Source organism: Paramormyrops kingsleyae, chromosome 7 (assembly GCF_048594095.1).
Source record: "Paramormyrops kingsleyae isolate MSU_618 chromosome 7, PKINGS_0.4, whole genome shotgun sequence".
In the NCBI taxonomy this organism is placed as follows: Eukaryota; Metazoa; Chordata; class Actinopteri; order Osteoglossiformes; family Mormyridae; genus Paramormyrops; species Paramormyrops kingsleyae.
The window spans coordinates 17,544,456-17,570,721 of NC_132803.1; the positions used below are offsets into that span (position 1 = coordinate 17,544,456).

Genomic DNA, 26,266 nt, shown 5'->3' on the forward strand with positions numbered 1-26,266 from the left:
TTAATGTTTTGTTTCTTCTCTAGCCTTCTCACTGCAGACTTGTAGTTTGACAATAAAGTCATATTGTGCAGTGATATGCATGGGTAAAGAAGCAGAACTCCTTCAGAATGTTCTGTCCACTTTCTGGGTATTCAGGCTTCCCAATGCCATGTTCCATAAAGTAATTAGTTGATATGTATTGCTCAGCAAGGCTAACAGACAATTCTGTTTAGTATAATATTGACGATTTTATTCACTGACCAATTTAGCCAGGGGCAGCATGGCGGTTAGCACTGTCGCTTCACACCTCTGGGAACTGGGTTCAAGTTTCCGCCAAGCTTTCATGTGTGTGGAGCTTGCATATTCTCCCTGTGTCATTGTGGGGTTTCCCCCCACAGTCCAAAAACATGCTGAGGTTGATTGGACTTGTCAAATTGCCTGCGTGTGTGTGTGTCAGTGTGTGTGTGTGTGTGTGTGTGTGTGAGTGAGAGAGAGGGTGGTGTGTCAGTGTGCCCTGCAATGAGATGGAACCCCATCTTGGGTTGTTCCCTGCCTTCTGCCTATAGCCTCCAGGTTAGGCTCTGGACCCCCTACAATCCTGAACAGAATAAGTGCAAGTTTATTTCATTAAGAAAATGGATGGACAGATGGGTAATTTAGCCATAAACTCACTGTAATATCAGACTTCGAAAACTATAAAAATCTGGCACCTCAGTCACTCAAAGGGCAGAATAACATAGATGAAAATGCACTATTGCTTCTCATTTTCAAAATTATTCAAAATATATTAGTGCTGTCAAAATTAATGTATCATCCTTGTGATTAATTTTAACACTTTAAAATAATTTAACACAATTACCACAATTAATGTAAATAACAACGTCATCGCACCATGCATTATGGTGCAGCCATATAAACCATACAAATGATTGAAAAAGACCCTTTTCTGTATTGTTGTCATTCATGACCTACTACAGTATATTAAAATATCTGAAATATACATCCTTTGTGATTATTCTACATTAATTTGGTGACTGATTTTACATTTAAATATGCACTATAACAAGCTTTAGTCTTAAGAAATTAATTAATTGCAAAATGTGCGATTAATTTGTTTTTTTAATCTATCGACAGCCCTAAAATATATTTAATGAGGCTATTTATTTAATTGAAGTTCAGCTATCAGATTACAAGTCCTTAATTTGGATCATGGGCATCGTTAGGTCCCATCCCTCTGGGCTATAGTTGGGCTATAGAGTATGTTAAGCAGAGCATCCAATCGCTCGGGGCTATAGTCCTGAGTATGTTAAGCCGAGCATCCGATCACTCGGGGCTATAGTTCTGAGTATGTTAAGCCGAGCATCCGATCACTCTGGGCTATAGTTCTGAGTATGTTAAGCCGAGCATCCAATCGCTCGGGGCTATAGTTCTGAGTATGTTAAGCCGAGCATCCGATCACTCGGGGCTATAGTCCTGAGTATGTTAAGCCGAGCATCCGATCACTTGGGGTATAGTCCTGAGTATGTTAAGCCGAGCATCCGATCACTTGGGGCTATAGTCCTGAGTATGTTAAGCCGAGTATCCGATCGCTTGGGGCTATAGTCTTGAGTATGTTAAGCCGAGCATCCGATCACTTGGGGTATAGTCCTGAGTATGTTAAGCCGAGCATCCAATCGCTTGGGGCTATAGTCTTCAGTATGTTAAGCCGAGCATCCGATCACTTGGGGTATAGTCCTGAGTATGTTAAGCCGAGCATCCGATCACTCGGGGCTATAGTCCTGAGTATGTTAAGCCGAGCATCTGATCACTTGAGGCTATAGTCCTGAGTATGTTAAGCCAAGCACCGAGTATTTTAGCCCTGATGCCAATCTTCCTTCAAAAAAAAAAAAAGGTCAAGCCCCAGGTAAACTTGACTTAGCCCCTGATCTTTTGAATAGCTAGAGACGTCTCTGGTTTGGATGTATGTCATTTAAAATAATTTATGAATGTTTGCCATTCACCATAACAAGGCTATACTTTTCATTTTGAAGTAATAAAAATCGAACTTTTTAGTAATTTACAGCTGATTAACATAAACTAAGTAAAGCAAAAACATGGCAGGTAAGTCTAGTTTTAGAAAACTAAAAAATTACATAATGTTAAATTGTTTTGAAAACCTTAACTACTGAAACTGCTGGTTTGCTCCATGTGTCATAGGCGTGTGCTGTTCTTGCTACGGTGAAATTATAAGACAATGTTTCCCAACTCAGACCTCGTGAACCCACAGACGGTCAGCATTTGTGCTCTCTCCCAGCTCCCTGTCAGACAGTCCACATTTTTACTAAAACGTGGACAGTCTGTGGGTCCTCAAGGACCGGATTGAGGAACACTGTTATAAGACAAACCCAGTCAAACCAGAATTGCTTACTCTACTCACAGGTTCCAGCATTTGAATAATCACTGGCTCCTTGTTAGAAAAATTGTATCAAAGAAGCATAAAAAACATTGTCATTTAATAATACTACTACTAATAATAATAATAATAATTGATCCTTTATTGTCCCCGTGGGGAAATTCTTTTTTATGCCTCCCTCAACTTGCTCTTGTGTTTTTGTTAGAAATGATTTGCCAAATTATAATGACACAAAAACACCTGATAAATTGGGTGAACCTACATTTATTTGCTTTAGAAGTTATATGGTCATGTGATAATGGTTTTCCCATAAAATGGCATTACTTCTTTTACAATAGTTAAAATTGTATACAGACTGATCTGATTTTCAGTAACTGCTTATCCTGACCAACAATTGAAAATCACGCTGCCCCAATGTGCGACAATGTCATTCATTTTATGCAATTACCTCAAAGTTTAACAGATTTGGAATCATATAATATCACAATGACAAAGACGTCAAATAGGAAAATTTTCAAAATAATAAAGATTTACACTGTTTGGATGGCTCCTTAAAAATGTCATTGAATTAACTTGACATATCTGCTCTGACGTCATTTTGTAAGGTCTACAGATATACAAACAGAAAGTGACAGATGGAAAACTAAGCCCAGAGCAGTAGGCGCTCTCTACAGGCATATTCTAATCATACTAAACATGTTTTATTTTTTTTTACCTCCCCTTAGTGTGCCCTTGATGTCATCTTAGCTGGATATATGTATGACAAGCCCTTCATTCATGCATGCAATGTGTTATGCAATGCTATATTTTCAAATTAGATATTATTCGGATATCTTGGTACAATCTTATTACTGAGTGGTAAAAAATTCTTTAATATAACTGGATATGTTTTTTTTACGTTTAGGATTAACAAATTGTCTAAATTCTTTCAATGGGAACAAAAAGCTCCAATTGTATGTTAGATGTTGAGGATCATGGAGACTACAGCTTATTTAATATAAACACATTACAGTGATTTGGGGCTGAGGTTTATATATTTATTAAGCTGAGTAGGTATTTAGAGAATAACATTGCTATTAGTTAAACTTTTTTTCAAAATTCTGTTCAGTTAAATTATGGCTTCAATGACCAACAAAGAAACTGATAAGGACCAATAAGGAAACTGCTCTCTACTTCTCATTGTCCATGAAACTTCATTTTGTTTGCATTATGTAAGCAGGTTGCCTAGATGACTCACGTGACAATTCCCATTATTTCTGCTTAACACAAATCACATCTGACTGTAATTTGCTGTTCTCTTCAGAAGCCTGCACACCTGGCAGAGTGTACAAGCATAGTTCTAGCTTCTAAGGTTTGGTCTTGTGATGATGCAGTCATTGATGTCATTGGCTGCATCCTGACAGAAAATGGAATGTGAATTAGAACACAGTAATAAATGTACTACCAGGTCCAGTTCTAGCTATAAGCTGAATGGGCAGCTTTCTAGAGCTCCTGAATTATCTGCGTTGTGGAGGAAGTGAAAAGATCATCAGCTGTCTTGGTAGGGGGACTCCGCAAGAATAGGTTTGCTGAGTCCATGGTTCCTGAAGTTTCTGATCTAAAAATAGCCCCAAGTGGTAACAAAAAGTTATCAATCACTACCCTATGGAATATGAACAGCAAATATTACTCAATAACGATATTGTATTTTACATCATTTGATAATAGCTGTGATCATTTGTGTCATATTTCTATTTAAAACTTTTCTTGCTTACAATGTTATTGTACCCTTGGCTTTTGTCTTCCTTTAATCAATGCTGAAAGACGATTCTATTTTGATATGGATCTGGATTTTACTGGGAAAAGATTGATGCACCTTTTATGTTTTATACCTCTGAATTATAGCATTGTGCTGTTTGTGTGTTACGCACAAAAAAATCGTGAAAATCTTTTTGGACTAATGTGGGAAACAAATATAACTGTCACTGCTATCTTTTTAAAGCTTTTAGAAAAGCTACAAAAACAATGGGCAAGATGTAAGATAAGGGGGATATCTTAGAGACAGATTAGATACTGTATCATCTTGGAGAGCTCCATCCAATTATTGTGGTCTTTGTGGAGTGAAATTGGAGCAGGAACTGGGGTTTGGCTAGAGCTGCATGTGTTTTGTGTATGTGATCCGCTGGCGATCAAGAAAGGAAATAACCACAGGCAGTGCCGGGCGGGGGGGTGGGGGGGGGGGGGAATGGCTAAGTGTGTACTACAAGTAACACCCCATCGCCTCCTCTTATCTAGAGGCACACGAAGAAGATGGATGCTGGAGCAGGCCAAAGAGGTGGAGGAATTAAGGAGTCATCAATATCCCCCACAAAAACGTCTTTTAAATGTTCTTTTATACCGTATTACAACCCTACCTTCTGCAAACTCTTTAAAACACCATCACTGTGAAACATTCAAAAAGTACTTCTGCCGTAAGAAAGTGGTTCTTATCTACAGTGTGACTTTTTGTTCTTAGTCATTCTGTGCGTCATACCTTCCCTGTGTCTTTACCATTAATCAGAAGCAATATCTTGGCAGGGACACTGACCTCCAGTGACTGGTAATCTGCTTAATATTAGCTAGAGTTATTACAGTTATTATTGTAACAGAAGGCTAAGCTGCCTCTCCAAGTAACAAACGAATTTTTTTTAAAAAGCAGATTTTTTTTTTGAGAAATTTGGAAATGTCTTTGCCTTTGTGTGCGCACATGTATGAGAGAATAAAATATTATGCACCATCTGGGAACAAACATTTTCATAATATAATGTGTCTAATTGCATCATCCTGTACATGGTTTATTTCTTTATGATGAAAGCCTGTAACAGAAATTTGACCAAAAGTGCTAAAATACCAGGCAGGTTCATGCCATCATAACCTCTTGGGCTGGACATGCCATTAATTTAATATAATATAGTAATGCCAAAATATCCCCAGCTGAAGTTTTCTCTAACATCAAAAGGAAGCATTTGGGAACATTTCATTCTGCCTTCTCCTTGAAAGCATGGTGCAGAACCTTATAGGAGACAGGGCCCTAAAAACAATTTATTGCAGGATGAACTGCTTTCTTAAAGCTCTGAGTGGAAAGACGCTTCGCTTCCAAATATGGTGACGTCAAGTGCCGTTAAATTTTCACACCTCTGAGGGTTCCACCGTGGACAGATGGAAGATCGTCATGGCCCCCTCTTACAAACAACACGTGACCCTCAATTTTCCAGACCAGCCCGGAATCAGTCACACGAGGGATTACCTTGAAGGATGGCAGCATTCTCAAACCTGTGAAGTGATTAGATTGGATACCATAGCCAAGAGAGTTTGTAAAGCATTATGCTGGAATTAGCTGGTTTGGCCTGGATCAGTAACTCTGACAGGGAATCACACTGGGATTCTCATGGTCATTACACAACCCAAACTTTTGTGCTTTCCTATCCAAACTGAGTTTTTGGTACCATACTAAATCCATCTTATGTTCTCAAGAGCACATATGAATAACATTTAAAATTTGAATAAAATTTTAATTTGCGACTTTTTAAAAAAGAAATTACACACAGCTGACTATACTGAATTTCTGACTTTTTAGACAAAGCTCTAAGTCAATATTTGTCATTTATTCTAACTGGAATAGATACAGACATTACACAAGGAATTTAAATAAAAAGCCCACACACTGGTTAAATTTGAAGAAATCAGAAAGTGGAGAATCTTTCTTCTAAACTACCCAACATCCATGTGTCACAGAGCCAGCTTTCCCATTTCGTGGCAGTGATCAAGTGTGCAATTCAGAACACTTTTCACCATCGCCGAAGTTGCTCTGAGAGAAGTGGAATTGGGTACCTTCCGTAGAAGCAATAAAATCTCACCGGTGACTGGTTCTGCCCCCCCGCACTCACGTACACACACACACAAACACACTGGTTTGTGAGTTGTATGTCAGCAAGAACCAGAGATAAAGAGTGAGAAGGGGGATTTGGGGCGTGGATATATAAAGGAGCAAGTGACCATTCACTGATAACAGATTGGTGCAGGATGCAAGATGTGCTACAAAGCAGAAAGTTCTAGAACAGACATTATACCACAAAGGAAGGAGCACAAAAGCAGCATCACTGGATATTCTAGTATCAGAGGTATGCTTTACCTTCTTTAGAAAAGTAGATAACAAATATTACGCGGATAGAGAAAAATACATAGTTTTAATAGAGTGGGTTTTGAGAGGATTGGACTGGGGTGGCTTTTCATTTTTAATTAACCATGTGATTAGCAGATGCTGCAGAAGAGGTCAGGGGGTTGAGCCCCATTTTCTGGCTCTTCTCAGTTGTCAGGCACAGTGACAGCTGGAGAGCGCTGGGGGGCGGGGGGGGGGCGTTCAGCCTTTTAGTGGAGGGCCAGGTTCTGACTTTACATAGGGTCCCTATAGTCCAGTTTTAATGATTCACTTTTGTATGCTATCAGTCCATAATATTCTATAATTTAATAACTATTAACTAGACAATCTAAAATTAATCCTGTACATTTAATAATTTAATTTGATAAACACACATTCTAAGGCTACCGTGTCACACTTTTATGGACAATTATTTTCATCAAACCACTATTTGGAATAAGTAATTAAACTACTTTTTTGTAAAATATAAAAAACTAGCAAAAGTAATTGCATTTGTTTAAGTGAAAACAATACAGCTTCAACTAACTCCTTTACAAAGAAACACTCAGAACATTCAAGAGTAGATCACACAAGTTTATATGCAGCACCTATATCTCATATTGAGGTATAACTGAAATGGACTTAAGTTTTATGTAACTGAATATATAGAGTATGTATCTGTGCATTTATAGAAATCATTCTGCCATTCACCATTGTTGTATAGAGGCATTATCCTCCTCTTAGCTTTAACAAGTCTGGTCATTCTGCTTTGACCTCACTCATTAACAAAGTGTTTTCTTCTGTGGAATTGTCACTATGCAGTATAGTGCAAAAGTCTTAAACAGTCAAAGGAAATGATGCTGAAATGATCTTCATGTCCATGTGAAACGACAATATTATGTCTATAAACGCATGCTAGCTTAACCATTTCAAAGCCTCTCCTAAAGTCACCCCACTATTTGCAGAAACCATCCAATACACCCATGCATTTTTGCCTAGACCACTAGTACACCTCATATAGCTAATCAATACCCCACTAACTCTTTAAAACTAATTAAATTAATAAATTATGTAAGCCATTGGTGAAATGTAACAAATACATGGAATGGCTGCGGTGTCCCTGAGGAGAGGTTTGAGACCTAAAGCAGTGTTCATCTAGCCATCCAACAAGATATCAGTAACTTTTTGGAGAATAGAACAAATTCCCTTCAGTTTTTTTGTGTTACTCTTAATCTGCATATGTTCTAATGACAAATTGTGTTTTTTGTTCTGAGCAAATATACACAAAGACCAGTAGCTTTAAACATTTCCTTTAACTGCCTGAGATTTTTGCACAGTGCTGTATATTATTGTTCATTCAACCATCCTCTGCGAATACTACACACTGTAGTGCATGAATAGAGCCACTCTCCTGACAACGACAATTCTACCATGTTCAAAATCACATAGATCAGGTACCTTAGCCAGTTTAATACTAAGCCATGCAGTAATTTAACTTCTTCACCTTGTCTGCATGCTGTATGTATTCAGTTGCAGCCATATACTGTAAGTCACTGTTTGGAGATGCACTGTGTTTCCATTTGCAAACAGGTACTGTATACCTACTAAAGTGGATGCAAAGGTGTGAGACAGCTTCACAGCAGCTAGCACTGCTGCTTCGGTCCTCAATGGTTTGGGGTTCAAATCTCACTCTGTTAATGGAGAATCTGTATTATTTTTGTCTCTGTGAATTCAGTCCAATTGTATTCAAAGCCATGCAGTTATGCTAATTGCAATTATTATATTTCCCATAATGTATGAGTGTGTGTATGTGTTTGTGTGTCCTGCAATGGACTGGCAACCCATTTAGGGTGTACTTGGGTAAAATCCAAACACCCCCCATGCATGGACTGGCAACCCATTCAGGATGTACTTGGGTAGAATCCAAGCCCCCCCATCACCCCGACCAGCATAAGTGGTTAGAAATTAAATGTTTACATTTGTGTAAAACTGTGATTTTTATGACTGTCAGATTCAAAGCTTGAACGTTTCAAAACCTTTCCTCAAATCACCCCAGTAAATTGCAATTACATACAACATACACATATGTTTGCTGACGTTGACCCCTAGGAAATTTTGTTTGGCTAATCAATATCTCATGAAGTTAATTAACTAATTACATTACTGAATGAAGTGAGCTGGTGGTCAAATTTAACAGCTACAAGGATTGGCTGGGATGCTCCTGAGCAGAGCTTTGGAAAGTAACTATTAGCAAATCAGAAAAATCTTGTTACATATAATTGCATTTCTCCATCTCGATATTACAGATTATCAGATTATGTAGCCTACAGTTTGGCAGACATATGGAAATCAAGAAATTAGCTTGGACAGTAAAAATCTCTGGGGTAGCTTTTAAACTTGTCAATTCTTATACTGGTAAGCAGTTTATAGTGATTCGATTCTACAGCCAAATATTTTTGTTCTATTGGCACAATGTCCAGTGTGTCCCCCAGCCTTGTGTCCTGTTGTGCCTGGGATAAGAACCCCCCCCCACAGCTCCCCACCCTATAACCTTGACCAGGTTAGCATTTAGAAGAAGATGGATGGAATGATTTTTTTGTTTGTTTGTTTAATTTGTTTTCGTATGTCCAGTGGCTTAAAAGGCAATAAATATTAAAATGGTTTATTTGAAATGTATTGCTCCAGAAACAATTTGATGTAAAACAAAATGAAAACGCCCTAATAATGTGTATCTCAGAAGCCAGATAAAATACGCAAAGACTGAATTTCGTTGTATCTGCTAGGCTACTTGTACAATTATAATAAAGGCACCACGTTCTAATTTGTATTTTTCTGAAGTAATTCAATTATCATGTGTATAGCTGTCCGTGGTAAAGTCATTCAGAGTTTCAGAGAATTGCTACAGTTTATATTCTTCCATTTCAAAAATTGAGCTTTAATTTTTGGCAGCAAAAATGTATATAAATATCATCAGACCAGACTGTCAGATTGCAAAGATCCGGGGGCGCATCGCTTCGGGAGGGAGCGTCAGATAACTTGTCAGATGATCGTGGATAATTATGTTCACCTGTCCTACCTCCTGATGTACAGTCATAATATATCTGGCCCCATCCTACAGGAATGGAAGAACCGCAGTAGGAACTTGAAAGTTAAGATTTTTCTTCCTCTGCATTTACGCGTTTATTTCTCACCATAACTTATTTATCGGCATTCAAAGGGCAATGATATTTTTTCTTAGTTCTGTTGTGCAGTATCCCATCCCGTTTTCCCATGAAAAGGAAACACGTACATTTATAGGTAAAGTGTTTAGATATAAATTATATTTCTATTAAAAACGTGTACAATTGCCCTTCACCGTCCCTGAGTTTATGTTCGCCATCTAGTTCCTAGATGCTATCAAAAAGATTTTAAAAGGCTTCTGTTTTACTTCTTTGTATACTTCCGGTTGAAAAACAAGTCTCCAGTTCGCATCACATAAAAACAAATGGATAGTTCTCTTTTCACGATGTATGTAATAAAACTCTGCGTAAATACGGGACATCGCCTAGTGAACAGCATTATTATTATAGACTTGCTAACGTGTCCTAATGGTAACTGCAGCAGTAGTCTGAATTATGGTCGACAATTAAGCTAATTCCGTAATAACCGATGGAAACTTTGAGACAAACCGGTGTGATATTTTATCAATATTCATGCATAAAAATATTTTTTAAGTAGGATATTCAAACTCAGATTCTAGCTATTTTAAGAAAGTTTTTAAAAGTGTTATATCGCTGATAGCACTGTGATAACATTTAAATATCTGGAAAAAAAACATGTTCAAGTGACGCTTGGACAACTGCATAATGGATACTGCACATGAACTGCAAGACTTGATTATTTTTTACTGTAACCAAGACTGACACCTGTTTTTAGTGAAAGGTTTCCAAATTATTAATGTGGTGCTTTGTTATGATGTATGGATAATGGAAACTAATATAGTCAAGTGGTGACACATCCACCGGAGGTAAGTGTACCCATTTAGCGGTTATTTCTGGATCCCTGACGCACAGGTCTCCAGGGCTGTGTCACCATGGGGTGTTGGCAAGAACATGCGGATTCCAAGCCCCACTTTCCTTCCATCAGAGACACCGAGCAGTGAACCACACTAGCGATCCCTCTTGGGGCACAGAAACTGATGATATTGTGTGACTTTGACTCTAAGTGTTTGTGGGGATTTTTCTAGCATTGATATGTAGAGCATGAAGCTGAGGCACCTCTGAAGAGTCCCGTCTCCTTTGGCAGCTGTACAGAAACCTAGGGATAGGAGAGGAAGCACTTGGCAGGAACAGCTCTTAAACAAGCTGACAGTCCAGCTGACCAATCATCAACAATTGCACATCATATGATTTTTCTTGGTTGGCCTCTTAACAAGCTTGTGGTGGTTGAACATGTCTGGGCATGCTCAGACTGTCATTAGCAGCAGCTATGGGGATGGAAGCACAATAGTACTTATAACAGCATTTGTATCGTGCTCCAATTTCTTATTTTTCATAAAACTTTACTTTATATCTCAGCTACATAAAAATGCCACATGTGAAGAGACTGAAACCTGTCTGCTGTTTGAGGTTCTGTTTTAATCTTTGAATAGATATTGTGCGCTGTCATGGATAAAGAGGCTCAGGAGACAGAGAGATGGACAGTCTCCTTGCAGGGGAGGTTTTATAAAGGGAGAACAGGGGAAAAATAAACAGAAATGGGAGTAAGTCTGGAGGTGGCAGTTCCTTCAGGTATTCACATGCAGAGCGAGCACTTGCATGGTTTGCTTACTCTTTCCTTCTCTCCCTACCCTCTTCCTCAAATGGGCTTTAGGAAGGGCTGCCCTGGGAGGTAATACCTCAACTCAAGGGTAGGCTATTGGACAGCCAGAACTTCTTACTTCACAGCAGTATACCATCGTTCTCTGGGTTGAGGTGACAGGAGCCATATAGCTCTGGGCATTTCTTGCCCCCCAAGTCCTGGGTGAGGATAGCTGCCAAGCTGAGCCCCAAGGAATCTGTGTACAATTGGCTGGGTAGCTCAATGTCTGGAGTGAAGAGTATCAGCCTTTTTCTCTGGAAGTTCGGCCTCAGACACAGTCGGGCTACTTCAGAGAAGAAGTTGGGGACATAGCAACAATAGTAATAATAAACACAACACCAACGAGTATAGGTAATGGATAGTGTATATTGCCCATTGATGTGACAGGTGAAAACTTCGATCGCGTTGCGGAACCTGAAAATATTAACATATTTCAAAGATATTTTGCACATTTAATAACGAGATCCAGTGACAACTTTTCCGCACTATTGGAAATTGCTATTGGAAATTTTTATTTTTTCACCCCACCCTATTGGGCAGCCTTCTTCAGTCAGCAGAAGTCCTTGAAGAACTGCTGAGTGCCACCTGCCGAGTGAACCATCACAATGAGGCTGGATCATGGACTTCGGGACAGGTGGGGCTGCCTCTCGGTCTATTGTTTTTGCCAGTTGATGTGGTGACCTTGCTCAGGAGAGTGCCAGACAACATGTCAGGCCTAATAGTTTACAGGACTCACCTTTTCCATTGTCATGCAAGGCCCCTGCAAAGAAGCTGAAACTTGCAGGAGATGTTTTGGATGAGAATTGGATCGCCGGGGTTGGGCAGGTCAGTTAAAGACCTGTTGTTTGTCTTGCTGAGCTTGCTCTATGTGTTTCCTGATGATTGTAATGATCTTCTCGATCAAATCCTGGATACGTCCCATAGTTGAGTAGTAGGGCTTCCTTGCAGCACATGAAACTGGTCCCAGGGTTGCCACCCTAAGAATAGGGTTAAATAATGTGAAGGCTTTGCAAATTTCACAAACCATGAAGAGGATGTAGGGCAACATTATTTGTTTGATGAGGCCATCTCTCTGAAGGCAGCAGACCAAGGTGTGGGGGGGGGTGGGTGACAATGAACCGGGAAACAAACACTATGCCCTGGTCTGCGTGGATGATTTTTGAATATCCATATGGCTGAACAGTTAGAACTGCTCTCAGAACACATTCTTCAAAATAGCCTCCTGGTGTTGCACAGCCCCAGGATACTTGGTAGCATAGTCCATAGTGACAAGGATGTAGCCATGGCCAAGTGCAGAATGTGGAAGGAGCACCACCAAGATCAGGCTGACTCACTTTTTTTTTTTTTTTTTTTTTTTTTTTTTTTTCTTTATTGTGCCAACACTTTTATTTTGACTCACGTCAGGTCTGACTCACTTAAAGGGATCCTCAATGAGAAAGAGGTGACAGATGGGGAGTTGTCCACTGGCACACATGGATTCACCAGCAGAAGTCTTTGCTAGCAATGTTTGTTCCTCGCTAATAGGAGAAGTTCCAGATTCACTCCTTTGTGTTGTGACCTCCTAGGTCCCCAGTCATAGGATGGTAGTGGCCCAACCCCATGACCACATCCACCTAGCTCCACAACACTACCAATAGGTCCTTCTGTTCGCCTCTCCAGACCAGGAAATCGCTCCTGGGGAGGTGGCCAGGGAAAGTCTGCTCCCCCATTAACTACATGGAGCTCTTCCTCACAGTATATGAGGTGGTCATCCTGCCATTGCTCATTGGTAAACCACCCCATGTGTAATATCTGCTGGAAAAGGTCAGCATAGGGGCTATCAACAGTGGCATTGACCTCAGTTTGCTGGTCGGCCTCCATCACTCACTATGGCCAGGAGCACTGGCTGCTGGGATCTGGCAGCTATTCTGCAGGTTTTACTGAAGTGAAGTGAAGTGAAGTGAAGCTGCTCCATCCCCTGGTCGCAGCAATTATCAGTTACCAACTATGCCATGTTGACACTGCTGTTATGTGCAGAAACTATGGTTACTGAGAGGTGGTGCTGATTGTCCCCTGCTGATGTGCGACAGATTTCTGTCAGGATGCCGAATCACAGCATGTTGAATCTGCAGTAACTACAAACATTCAATGACATGTTACTTGAAAGTAAAGATTAATATAATTAATGTAACGGGTTTCCTGTCACATAAATTTGCATGATTTATATAATTGCAGGAAATCCACTCTGATGAAGTTGTTCTGTTTAATAACCCATGTATATTTTATATTCTTTTGCTTTATAGACTTTGTAGACCCATTTACATTTTTTACAGAAAAAAGTCAACCGAACAACCAGGTATTTCATGCAGGGATATGCATTAGCTCTAAGTTGACCCACAATCAGACACAGGAATTATGTGTTATCAGTGAAATTTTCTAAAGTGTGTGTGAAAACAGGCTGACCTTGTGTTCTGACCTGAAACTTCACTAGACTATACATGTCTGTGTGTGTCTCATAGTAGAGCAAGATACAATAAGCAAAGATCAAAATTTCATTGTACTTGCTTCCTTTGGGATGACAATAAAGGTATTCTATTCTATTCTATTCTATTATGCTGCACCCAGCCTTCTAAGACAACATAGATAAGGTACTTGAAATTGTATGACATTTCAAGTATCGCATACATGTGGACCTACTGGGAGATTTCAGCGCTTACATGGGGAACAATGGAGATACCTGGAGCAGCATCATTGGGAAGAATGGACTACCAGGTCAAAACTGGAGCCATGATTTATTATTGAACTTTAGAATAAGTCATGGATTGTTCATAATAAACATCATGTTCACATAGAAGGATGTTCCTAAACTTCAAGACTTCAAGACTTTTTATTGTCATTGTAAACGTTCGTAGTATAAGAGCACCCTAGGCCAAAGGTCAATGATCAGCTTTATAGTCATATTATCTGGTCAGGAACATTGAGTCTAGTTGCACTATGTTCACAGACTTAATCATTGCAGAGACTCCAAAGAGTTTTAGCCAGAAGCCAGCCGCACCTGTTATGAAAGTAACCCTAGAACCTGTGGTGGGGAACGCTGTCAAGCTGAAGATAGTGTTCGTTGGGTCAATGCTTGAATGGGGGTATTCTGAGAAGGTATTTTCTGAGCTGGAAGGTACAAACAGGCCAGAAAGGCTACAGCAAAGGCAGCTGCAAAGACGAAACCTTGGGCATGGAAGAACTGAGTCTGAGGATATTGTCAAGTAAGAAAATTTTGAGGACCCGCCACGAGGATTAGAACTTCTAGTGGGAACTCAAAATAGATTCATTGCTCCTTCAAATTGTGATGAATCAGCTAACATCTATTAGCTAACGTAATCTTGCCACTTGGATGCCTTCCAAGGGAACGGTTCCAGGCATGTCCCACTGGGCAGAGGCTCTGGGGAAGACCTACGACAAGCTGGAGGGATTATGTTTCCAAACTGGTTTGGGATCAATAAGGGATCCCACAGAATGAACTTGAGTCTATGGCCATGGACTAAGATGTTGGGCCCGACCTAACCTGCTCAGCATGCTGCCACTGCAACCATCTACAGGAAAGCACTGGAAAAATGATGATGATGATGACTCATGATGATGATGATGACTCAATCGTCATCAGGTTTGGCTTCTTAATGTGGTTATTTCTGTCTCCTCTCCATTCTCTAGTTCTTGTTACCTGTGAGTATCAAGGTCCCCTTGGACTGCATCACATTGACCATCAAAGATCTAACCATTGGCTATTTACCATATCAAGGTGCACATGTCACCTCTTCAACACCAGTGTACTAAACTGTGTAATGTGAAACTTACTAAGCCACAGTCTGTCTGTAATGCTAAATTAAAATTTAAAAATCAACTACTACCCCTTCAAACCTTGGCAAACCATCTCACATCACTAAATGTTCCTTATCAAGGCTGTAACAGAGTTACATTTTGGGAAATATGTGCAAGTCTATAGAGGCTCAGGAAATTACTCAAAGATCGATTTAAAAAGGCACTGACTTTCTTACTTGGATGTCATCCTCACAGTGGATTTTGAAAAGCAGCTCGTTATTTTTGACAGTACTTTAGTACAATTAGAAAAATATTAGGGGTAAGAGAAGGTTGTCATTTAATTGCATCAGCATAATTAGATTGGCAGGAAATTGTTTCAAAGGGTTCAAATTTAAATTAAACAAGAGTTACCAAGAGGTAAGTGCAAATAAGCCCAGAGGGAGCAGAGACTGCGAGGTAATTCTATTTGGGAGATCTACATCAAAAGAGATCTACAGAGATCTACAGCAAAAAAACCCAATATCTCTTCACTGTGTGAGAGGTGAGCTTGAAAGGTTTTTATAGAAATAATGCAAAACAAAGTTCTGAGAATTCTATATAGTAACAGGGGTTTTGAAGCAGGACTTTGTGCAGAGCCCAGAAATGCATAGATTATAGCTGCAGCAGGTCATAATCATTCCCTTAGACGTCTTTCATTTTTAATATTCAGGAAACATGTTCTCTATTACTTGCGTGAGTGTGACATGGTCCGGCGAGCCATCAGGGTATAACTTCCAAGCAGCCTGTGGTGTTCCTTTGATCTCTGCTCCTTGGGATAGACTCTAGGTACATTACCAACTCAGTGCTGATGGAAAATGCCTTTATATTATGGTTCCTTAAATTTGTTTTTTTGTCTGCAATGCTATAAAATGAGGCAGAACTTTCTGAGTGACAGGTGGCTTCCAGCTGTAGAGTTCATGCAATCTATGAATATTAAGGCAGGAAACACTGTCATTTCAAACCAGTCACTTAACGGTGTGCTTGATGTAGATGATCAGCTCTGTGCAGGTGTTCCAGGCCTTTTCTCTGTAATGAAACAGCGTGGCTCAGCATGCCAGCAATTACTATTTAAATAAGGGATGCCTCGCTGCAGAAAGCAGGAATGTGGGCAATCGGCACGTTTTACTGAAACGCTAGCTGATGTTTCTGCCACGTGTATCATGTATCCAACCTTTAATTAGGCATTCTTCATCTTGCAGCATGTAATTTTTCTATTAAAAACACACAAAGAGACCCCACTTTGGTTTGAATTTTTTGCTGACAGTTTTACAGACAGTTTTTCATTTTTATTGGCAGTTTATGTGGAAACCAATATAAGGAGAAGGACATTTTATGTGAAGCTGCTGTATATGTGTGCTGTCAGACTACTATTGGATCAACATACATATGCATACGTTTACATACATCTTTTTTCTTCTGGTTTAAGGATAACAATAGTGTGTATAATTTCTTATTATAAGAATTTTACCAGTTATCCAGCCTTAAAAATGGCTCTGCTAACATTTTATATAAAAAAAAAAATGTCTTGACTATTACAACAGCAGGATGTGACCCTCGCCGGACTGAGTTTGTATGGCTGAAGTTCTCAGTGCATTAGATAGCATGATGATGTGAAGGAGATATTTCGGTCTCTCGCAGCCACACAAGAAACATTAACACTGCTTCACCTCCCATTTAATAGAAGTGCATGTATGAAACATGGTGAATAGATCAGTCATGCTAAATCCCACGCTGAGCGGATGTTGCCTTTGCACAAAAGCTGCTAATTCCGCTTGTTAAGGTTCACATTTGTCATCAGCGTGACTTCTTGACGTGCCTCTCTTTCCTTTATCATCGCTTTCAGTTATGCCAGAGATAATGCAAATCTTTCAATGTACCACTATCATCACAGTTAAGCAATACACAGCAAAGTATTTTGAATCATTACTATGTCCAGTAAATTTCTTTGTGCTTTCTGTAATATAGAGTAAATATATTTTGTTTCTTTTTATGTAATTTAGGATGCACTCTATTTTATATCATTCCTAATTATTTAAATATTATTCATTTCAAACTTTAATTTCATTGAAACCCTTTATTTCAGTGAAAAATTTAATTATTTGAATGCATTTACTGAAAGACTTTAAGTTAAAACATCATTAAATATAAAATTTAATTCATTTACAGTGCCTTTATCTTCATGTTATATGGTATAATTTAAATTATTTTATTTATCCTGAGCAGTCACTTTATGGAATTATAAGCTTTGGAGAATGCATTGTCATGCAATTCAGTTTTATTAAAAACGTTTGGTACAAATAAATAAACATAATTAACGTTTTACATACTGCGATTGTTTTGATGGGAATTTGTATGTTTCTTGAATTGTGATTTTTATAGACTACACTTTACTAAAGAAACAGACCATTGAAAATTCAATATAAGGATTTTGAAATATATCATTTATGCAAATTCTTTTAATAAATATTTTGGATGATTTCATTATATACTTATATATCATATAATAAAATGTCAAATAATGTTATAATGCAGACAGAACCAAAATAATATTTTATTGAGCCTACATCAGATAATTTACATAGCAGAAAATGAAAGCCAAAGAAATAAGTAACAGCAATAAATAAATATGTTTCTCAACATAATTTTGTATCCCCACTTCAGTCACATTCTTATTTGGTGTTCAGAGAATCTCCTTGGTAAACCAAAAAAAAAATTATTCCATATCACAGAAGTCCTCCAGGTTGTTTCCTCTGAGCTTCTCAAGTTCGTGTTGATGCAGAAGACGATACTGAAAAGTGACACGGTTGACGAATTTCCCGCTGGACACCATTCTCAACACAGTGTTATCGCATCCAATCTTCATTTGAGCTAAATGAAAATGAAGACAGGGGAAGCCTTAAAGCCATTTTTAAACTATGGTAAGAATGTTTTTTTCTTTCCAATATGAAAATCAAAGCCATTTATCTAGCATTCCTCCCACAGACTGGAACTTAACGTACCAAAAAAAATAAGACAACAATGAAGAAACATTGAGGAACGGGGAATTGGTTTAATTGTAAGGATTAGCAATCTCACAAAAAGCTTTTGTACTAAAAAGCCTTTCTGAGAGAGCCAAAAGGTTAAGGAGAGGAACACCTGTTGAGGTTTCGTCATATAAGTGCTGTGCACCTGCTCGTGAGAGATTATACTCACCAGGCCCACTGAAGGAGTAGCAGAGATCAGCCACAGGAACCATTTTGGAGGTATCCATGCCGTTGCCCCTGAGAAGCTCCACAAAGTCCCCAGTTCCCGCACACCCCCAGGGAGACCTCTGAAATGGCATACCCAAAAGGCACTGCAGTAATCAAGGGTGTAGATTTGGGTATGGATGGTAGGGACATGTCTACCAATATTGTGGGAGTACCGTGTGTTTTTAGGCGGTTTGGCGCCAATTTGGTCGCTACTGGTGTTTAAAACAAACCTACACCCTTGTGAACTCCTTTAGAAGCACAAGGCTACGCAACATCAAATTATTTACTATTTTTTAACAATGATTCAACATTACCAAAGTCATTTAAAATAAAAGAGTAAAATATTAAATTTAAGAAAAACAACTGAAAACATATTTATATTCTGTGATAGGACAACTGGTTACACAAAATGGATCAATTACATTCTACAAAAGCAATAGTGCAAGAGGAAGAGGATTCCTTAATGTAGCCAACATGGAACTGAAGGTTATTGTTAACTTGTGAAAAAGTGAAAAAGACATAAATGCCAAACGGGAAATGTTTAGGATGGGAAATGTTTAGGATGGTTCCTGTGCAGCTGTATGGAGGACATTTACTGTTTCGCCATCAGGATAATTTGATAGGTTTGATTCTTTCTATGGAAGAAACTTGCTACATGACGCTGCGTCTTCAGTGCATTCGAGGCACAACAATGAATGCTCTCACCTTCAGAGAGACATCATTTAGGTTTCCCAGGCTGAGCTCAGCTATCTGGATCTCGACAGGGTATATGATGGAGAAGCTACAGTTCTTGTGTTGCTGGGGGATCACCATTGTGAAGCTGCCCTCTGGGGTCTGGGAAATAACATTGCAAGCTGTGGGAAAGCAGGCACACAGGAAAATGTTAATTTTAATACCATGGCATGCATGCTGAATTTGTGGAATAAAGAAACATTGCTTTGTCTTTTGTAGTTAGGAGGGTATGTATATCTCAAAGTATCTTCTGTGAAAGTCCTCTCATTTTTTTACTTAAAGATTAACTTAAGTGTATTATAACTGCTTATTTTTATCATGACACCATGCAACAATATTGCAAGTCACCACCATAGTTATTATTATTGTTACTCACTTGAAACATTTTTTAAATGTTCTCTTATTACAAACTAAGAAAGGTCGAAAGAAAAACCTTTACATAAAACAGTGTCAAATAGATACACAAAGAAAAATTAATTAGACTGTAAAGGAAAGTTGTTTGACTTCAAATATTTTAGCGAAAAAAAGTGACAGATTATTAAGAAGAAGCTTACAGGGCTTTCAGTTTCCTAAAAAGAAGTTTACATTTGGGCCTTTTGTTACACCTGTGGTCAGTGTACTCCGTGTGTACTGACTTAAGGTCAGTGTACTCCGTATGTTGACCGCAGATATCCCCTAGGCACACTCACGAAAGGGGTTGATGAGTTTGGTCACTGTAATGGTGAATCCGCTCCCAGCACTGTGTATGCGGAAGAAGATCATGGCCACGTTCTGAGAGGAGCGGATCACTCTCCGGGAGGAGCCAGTTGTGCAGTAGTCCACGTAGCGCTCATAGAGAGGGTAAGGGTGGTCTTGGGAACTGGGAAACTTCTCTCCTTTAAGGACCCAGCCGTCAAATATCTGCATGGAGGATATACTGGATGAGGATAAACTGATGGGTGAACTTACTGAACTTGCTGCATTATAAGTCAAAGTCAATTTCTTTTTATTTGTCACGTGCAGTCATACTTGTACAACACACAGTGAAATGCTTATTTTGGCAGGTCCACAGACCGTGCTACATAAAATTATATAAATTACAATTGAAACTATACAGAATATTAAAAAAATATACTAAACATAAAATCTAAAAGTATCAATAAAAAAACATGACAAAAATTCCACAATGCTTAGTGCGTTATTGGGTACAAATATACAAGGTATTTGTTGTGCAGTAAAGCATGACAAAATATACAGTACATTATGAGTAAAATGATTACGAAAGAAAGAAAGAAAGAAAGAAAGAAAGAAAGAAAGAAATGTACTTTATTTGTATTGTTGAATTGTTAGCTGAGTTGCTAAGCATGCAGATAAAGTGTGCTGAGTCCAGGAGGTTCACTAAAGGATTACCCTGTGTTCAGGCTTCTTTCTGCAGGTCTGGGATTAACAAGCTATAGTAGGAGGTCTCGGGGAAAGCGGATAGAGAAACCACGGCAAGCAAGGGCAAGCGGCCATATCACGGCTACCTTTATGAAATCCCCACCCGCACAGTCAATGTTGGCGGCGTCATACTGGATGCTGATCAGCTCATTGGGCTCGCCGATGAAGAAGGCAGCGCAGCTGAGCTGCGGCCGGTCGGCCATGAAAGTGAACTGTCCCTCCACGACCAGCATGTCCAGGCATCCTAAAACAGGGAACAGCGAACACTCGTTACATTACATTGTACATGCAACACAATGAACAGGCCAAGCAAAATGATACACTTTACTTTTTGGGGTTGCTTAGTAGTTTGACTGTACAGCAAAAAGCTAATTATTATAATACATTTTACATAAATATGACAAAGTCAGCCTAAAGAAAGTTTTGCTCGAGTGTTCATGGCAAAAGCACAGCATGTTTAAAAATGTGGATGTTATTAAGTGTTTTAAGAGTGATGTCGCTGAATATATATTATTCAAATGCTTTTAGTCTATGTCTTACAAAATAGAGCAAAAACTATTTAAATTCTCTTGCTTTAAAACACACCAACTAGCGACTATTTTAAAGAGTCCTTGTATGAGCGTGCATGCGCTCTGAAGCAAATATCCCTGATACTTTTCATTAGATTAAAGTATGAACAGAAACAAGTCTTACAGGTCTGTTAATTTGAGTGGACCAGGCGGGCAAGTAATTCAACTGGCCTACAGTCTCCATATCAGCAGCTTCTCCTTGCCTTGTATAATTGTGAAAGTATCGGTATGTATATGATGATTAGAACTGTACATCCATCTGCGCTCATCCTGTATCGAGCGTCCTTTAAAAAGTCACTCGTAGACCTGACGAGTAAAATATATTTGAATATAGCGTAAAACATCTTGCACAATATATATTGCTTAGACCTACTTACGTAAAGGTCGACGGTAAACAAATTCGTCAGACAATTCCCTTTTGAGTTCCGAGTTCAGTAGAGATAATACTCGTTCTGGAGTAATCTCGTGCTCCTGAGAGTATACATAGTAAACAAGCACTGAAAGTAATTTAGTTTAAAAATTAATAATTCAGCCCACATTATCAATGACACCTTCATGCCGATAAACGAATCCCACAATCTGAGCATGAAATCAACAGCGAAGGAAGGCGAATTTAATGGAGTAGAACGCAGTCTACTGCCTTCCTTACATACAAATATGTATTTTATGTTTGTTTAAATATATTCATATACATATATGAGTATGTATATGTGTGTATAAACATATATACATTTAAAATTCGTATGTATGGAAGTAACAATTATATCAATAAACATACATATAAATAAAGTTTAGTAGGTGGAAAAAAATACGACACAAAGAAGGAATAGCACCTTAGCAGTCTTACCTCCAGGTATCGACTCTGTCCCTTGAGAACATACAAGCTCAGCAGGAAAAAACATAAGTGTACTCTGAAAGTCACAGACATTGCACCTCTCATGATTGCAGTGGACGGAGGAAAAGTAAGGATCCTGCAAGCAGAACGCCCCTTTTATACAATCCGGATTGCAGTTAATAAACGCGTTCTTTGTAAAGATCTAACGATAAACACTACAGTTACCATAGGCTAACCTTTATAAATTGCGTGCTTGTGACGACAGCATGGTAGAAACTACGGTTCGACAAACTGTCAGACAGGCGGAGGCTACTTTACGACCTGACAGATGCCGTCAGGCTTAAGCCGCGCTGCTTAGCTTCCTCCCCAACTCAAGTCTTCTTCGGAATGATTAGAAGTGACTGTACGTAGCAAAGGCGCGGAGATCATGCATAATCATTTATAGTGGTCAATTGGCGATTTTGGAGTGTTTCGAAAAGTACTCTTTAAAGCAGAAGAATTACACTATAAGAATACACTGATAAAACCCATGATCTTGGATACATGTCTGTATCTAGGTAATATAAACAGCGAACTATGGCATAAAACTATGTGAAACAGTATTCATAATTTATAATTAATATCGCGATCAAATTGTGTGTTTTTTCTTGAAAATGTAGTGTTATTTCAGAAAGTAATTTGACCATTGTTTGGATTTTAAAGCTTTCTATTTTTAAGTTAATCGATTCCTTGAAAGCTCCAGACTACAACCGTTAATGGTATTGTGTTTTCTTTTGGCTAATCATGGTCGACACAGCAATCGCCCGAGCGACGTTTTTTTGCACCATATACATTAGTTAAGGATTGCCTTTTTTATCTGATTTTACGAATATTTAATTCGCTTAAAGTTTCTTTCTTATTCACATGTTGACAAGTAAAATGAAAGGTACAATTTCACCTATAACTATTGTCATTTCAAATTTTTATATTTAAACAAAATTATGTATTTGCCGTTTACCATTAAAATTGAATAATATGTTGTGTCTTCAATGGAAATTATGCAAACGATTATTGTAGAAGCTACGAATAATTTCATCAGTCCAGTATGATATCTTGCAGAGCTGACTAAATGCTGCAGTGCTTTCTGGAGTTACGATGGAACGTCAATGCTAACAATCGCCGCGCTTACTTTAAAAAAAATGCTTTAGGGAATTAGATTCCTGCTATTAAACTATTGCTCAATCTTTTAGCAATCTTTTAGACTTCAGCCATCAGATATGTTCCCCCATATTTTATCAAACGCATTTTTCATTCTATTGTTTTTCAGTAAAAATACGCATCTACTCTTACAACAGATCCCGGGTGTATATGTGTACCCAAATTATCTCACAACACTGAATCCAGTAAAGGACAGTGGATCTTTATGTTTTAATATGCATTTAGTTGTTACATTATGTGCTTGAAGATAAGTTGAGGAAAGAAATGACTAATTTAAAATAGGTCATATAATATGCTGGTAAAGTTATTTCTTATTTTGCTCAGTATTGCTCAAAATACATTGACGCTAACCTTATTCGGAATAATGCAGACTAAGATCATAATATATAGCTAAGTAAGATTCCAGGTTCAAGTCATCACGTAAGAAAAACAATGAACAGTAATGAAATACTTAAGTGAACTATACATATGATGTGGCTAAATAAGTTATAAAGAACATTTTAAAATGGTTTGTGCAAGGTAAGACAAGAAAATACAGACAGTGAAAAAGTACACAAATATGAAAGAACAAAGCAGACTGATGGAACATGTTTTAATATTTTAAGGTGGCTTTAGGGTATGAAAGAGATAAAATACTTGTTAATGAAGAACCTTGAGAACAACTCAAGACTTCACTTTTATACATTAGAGATGAGGACGGATATAACAGTTTGTGCCCCTGAATGCAAGTGGAAAAGTCAAATTCTACATTAGAACATTTACTGTATGGACAAAGCACTTCACCCCAGACCAGTTAAATCACAGCTCCGATGATTATGTTGTGCACGATGGGGAACATTCCACTGGGAGAATGCATTCCAGTGCTCCTGATGATATTGTAATCCTGTTAGTATTTTACTGTGTTTTTGTTTTTGATGGCGCAATAATGTTCTTTCCCCTCTTACTATATAATCACCCGATTCCAGTAAACATCTGGAAAGTGTAAAAATGGAGAGCTGGGTTTCTTTTTCCTCAACCACCATGCCATCATTCTGGCGTTGTGGCTTCCTTGAGTTTCAGACCACTGCTGTGCATCCAGTTTGAAAGGGACTCGAGGAACCGCTGAGGGCATCGTGTGGAGCGTGCAGAACCAGAAGATGGGGTCACTCGACATCAGGAGAAACTCGCATGATTCAAGGGTCATTTCTGTCGTGCCAAATAGCTCGTCCCTCCACGCATAATCTCCCTTTTATTACTTAATGGAAAAAAAAACATTGCTGGTTTCGTCACTGTTTGCAGCAAGATACCCGAGGGATGCATTTGCCAAAATTCCATTGTCCCTTCAGGATGCTTGGCAAACATTCTGGCTTGAAAGACGTCAGCCCTTTTTCTCTTTGACATGTAAAACCAGCATGGGGGGAGAAAGGCGGCTTTTGAGCCAGATTGTTGAGCTGGACTTTCTGCATCGCTGCACATTTCATTGACTGGCGCAGCATTACCATGGAACTGAGATGTTGAAATAAGGTTATGCTCTCTTCTGCTAATGATCCCTCGAAGCCAAGGCTTAGTGTTTATTTGTGATGCCACTGCATCCCCAAGGGCTTTCACAAGCAGTGCTCCCCCCAGATTCGTTCATTTAATGAACACACAGAATACAGCTTTAACTTAAGTTAGAAAGGGCTGCTCCCTTCGTACCTCACTCAGGCTGCAAGGTTACCATGTACACATGTGTTCATGCTCTTTGTCCGTTGGAGTAACCCCCCTTTTTATAACACGGCATGATGAAAAGACAATCCTGAATGCGGCTTACAGACACAAAGGGAACTTTATCATAAACTGAAGTCAATGACTTGAAACAAAAGGGACCACAAGGGATCAAACAAAGGCAGTAGAGTGGAACAAGAACTAACAAGGGCTAAGCTAAACATGAAGGACAAAGCGACACCAAACACATTTGGGGCGCATGGCAATGAAAAACGCAGGAATGAAACACAAAGAAGTACATACAAGAACATATAAAGTCATGAACAAGCAGGGACACATACACAGGAACAAACACAATGACCAACTGAGTAAGACAGCAAAGACATTTAAATACATGGATATATGATGAGGGTTAGGTGTGGGCCATTACTAACTACAGGTATGCATTATGAGCTACAGGAACAGGTGAGGGCAATTAAAAGACACTAAGTATTCAAACACTTGGGGATTCGAGAAACATGGGTACAGACAATACAATAAAAGAGTCATATAATCAAGGATAACTAAAGGTACAAAGCAAGAATCCAAACAGATACAAGAACACATAATTGACAAGATATTCACAAAAGAAACCAGGGCACATGAACAGAAAATGTCAAAAGGTGAGGCTTGTGGAGTAGCTTGGTTCGGAGGTGTCCGCTTAGCCCATTTAGTCCTGCAGCAGCCCAGACAGCAGCGGAAGATATTCAGCCAGAATTATGCCAGAAGCTTGCTAATGGCTACCAAATGATTCTGGTTGATACCTGTGGTACTTGTGTATGTAAACTTGTGACCACAACTAAAATGTGTTTTTGTAAAGAAAGCGCCATCTCATGGTAACACCCTGCAAGTGAATAAATGGGTGGGTTTAGAAGAGAATTTAGGCACACCCCCAGAAGGAGGGGGGTTACTCCCTTTGGCTGGCTTTTGGCAGGCAGCCGGCAGGCAGCCGGCTTGGAGGGGAATATTGAGGTGGCTGCATCTGTACTAGGACCAATGAAAGGTTCTAAACCTAAGGAAACAACTACAGGAAGACAGAATGGGATGCTCAGTGACACTAGCTGGCCAAACAGAGAAATGACAGACAGGACAGGGCAGAGCAGAGACCAGTCCTGACTCCCCCAAATAAATTAATGTAAATAATGATAGCGAGCTGAGTCTCAGTTTACTACAGATGCCCAGTGTAGCTGCCACCTGTGAGGGACAGACTTCAAGGGCAACATCTGAATCCAAATCTGTAGCTGTAACTAAAAACATTGAAAAAGACGGCACCCTTCGGAGTCAGAAATAGCCCTTGTAGTGCATTGTCACGTGACCCAAAACTGATCTACTTGGCTATGAGTATGTCAGAGGACTGCAGTCCCT

The 26,266-nt window shown here is 39.0% G+C and overlaps 2 protein-coding genes across 3 annotated transcripts in view; both read right to left on the bottom strand.

The window, feature by feature from the left end:
- tbca (tubulin cofactor a) overlaps positions 1 to 26,266 on the bottom strand; it is a 221,537-nt gene that overhangs the window by 37,321 nt on the left and 157,950 nt on the right. The gene's annotated exons all lie outside the window — the stretch shown is intronic.
- Positions 17,729 to 22,379, bottom strand: crhbp (corticotropin releasing hormone binding protein). Of its 2 annotated transcripts, none has more exons than XM_072714431.1 (7): positions 21,995 to 22,379; positions 21,525 to 21,644; positions 20,665 to 20,822; positions 19,849 to 20,059; positions 19,133 to 19,281; positions 18,390 to 18,507; positions 17,729 to 18,065 (listed from the first exon to the last, which is right to left on the bottom strand). In XM_072714431.1, exons 1-7 carry the CDS (start codon positions 22,047 to 22,049, stop codon positions 17,911 to 17,913), a joined length of 966 nt encoding a protein of 321 aa, XP_072570532.1. In that variant the 5' UTR covers positions 22,050 to 22,379; the 3' UTR covers positions 17,729 to 17,910. The 2 variants fall into 2 exon arrangements, with proteins under 2 accessions (XP_072570532.1, XP_023678808.1); XM_023823040.2 differs by having other exon boundaries at positions 21,525 to 21,618; positions 21,995 to 22,377.

Excerpts from the sequence above, each read along its gene's own strand:
- crhbp (XM_023823040.2), bottom strand. The coding sequence starts at position 22,087 with ATGAGAGGTGCAATGTCTGTGACTTTCAGAGTACACTTATGTTTTTTC. Across the intron at positions 20,823-21,524 it reads TGTTTACCGTCGACCTTTAC|GATGCCTGGACATGCTGGTC; the intron begins GTAAGTAGGTCT and ends TCCCTGTTTTAG. Across the intron at positions 19,282-19,848 it reads CAAACTCATCAACCCCTTTC|CTTGCAATGTTATTTCCCAG; the intron begins GTGAGTGTGCCT and ends GCTTTCCCACAG.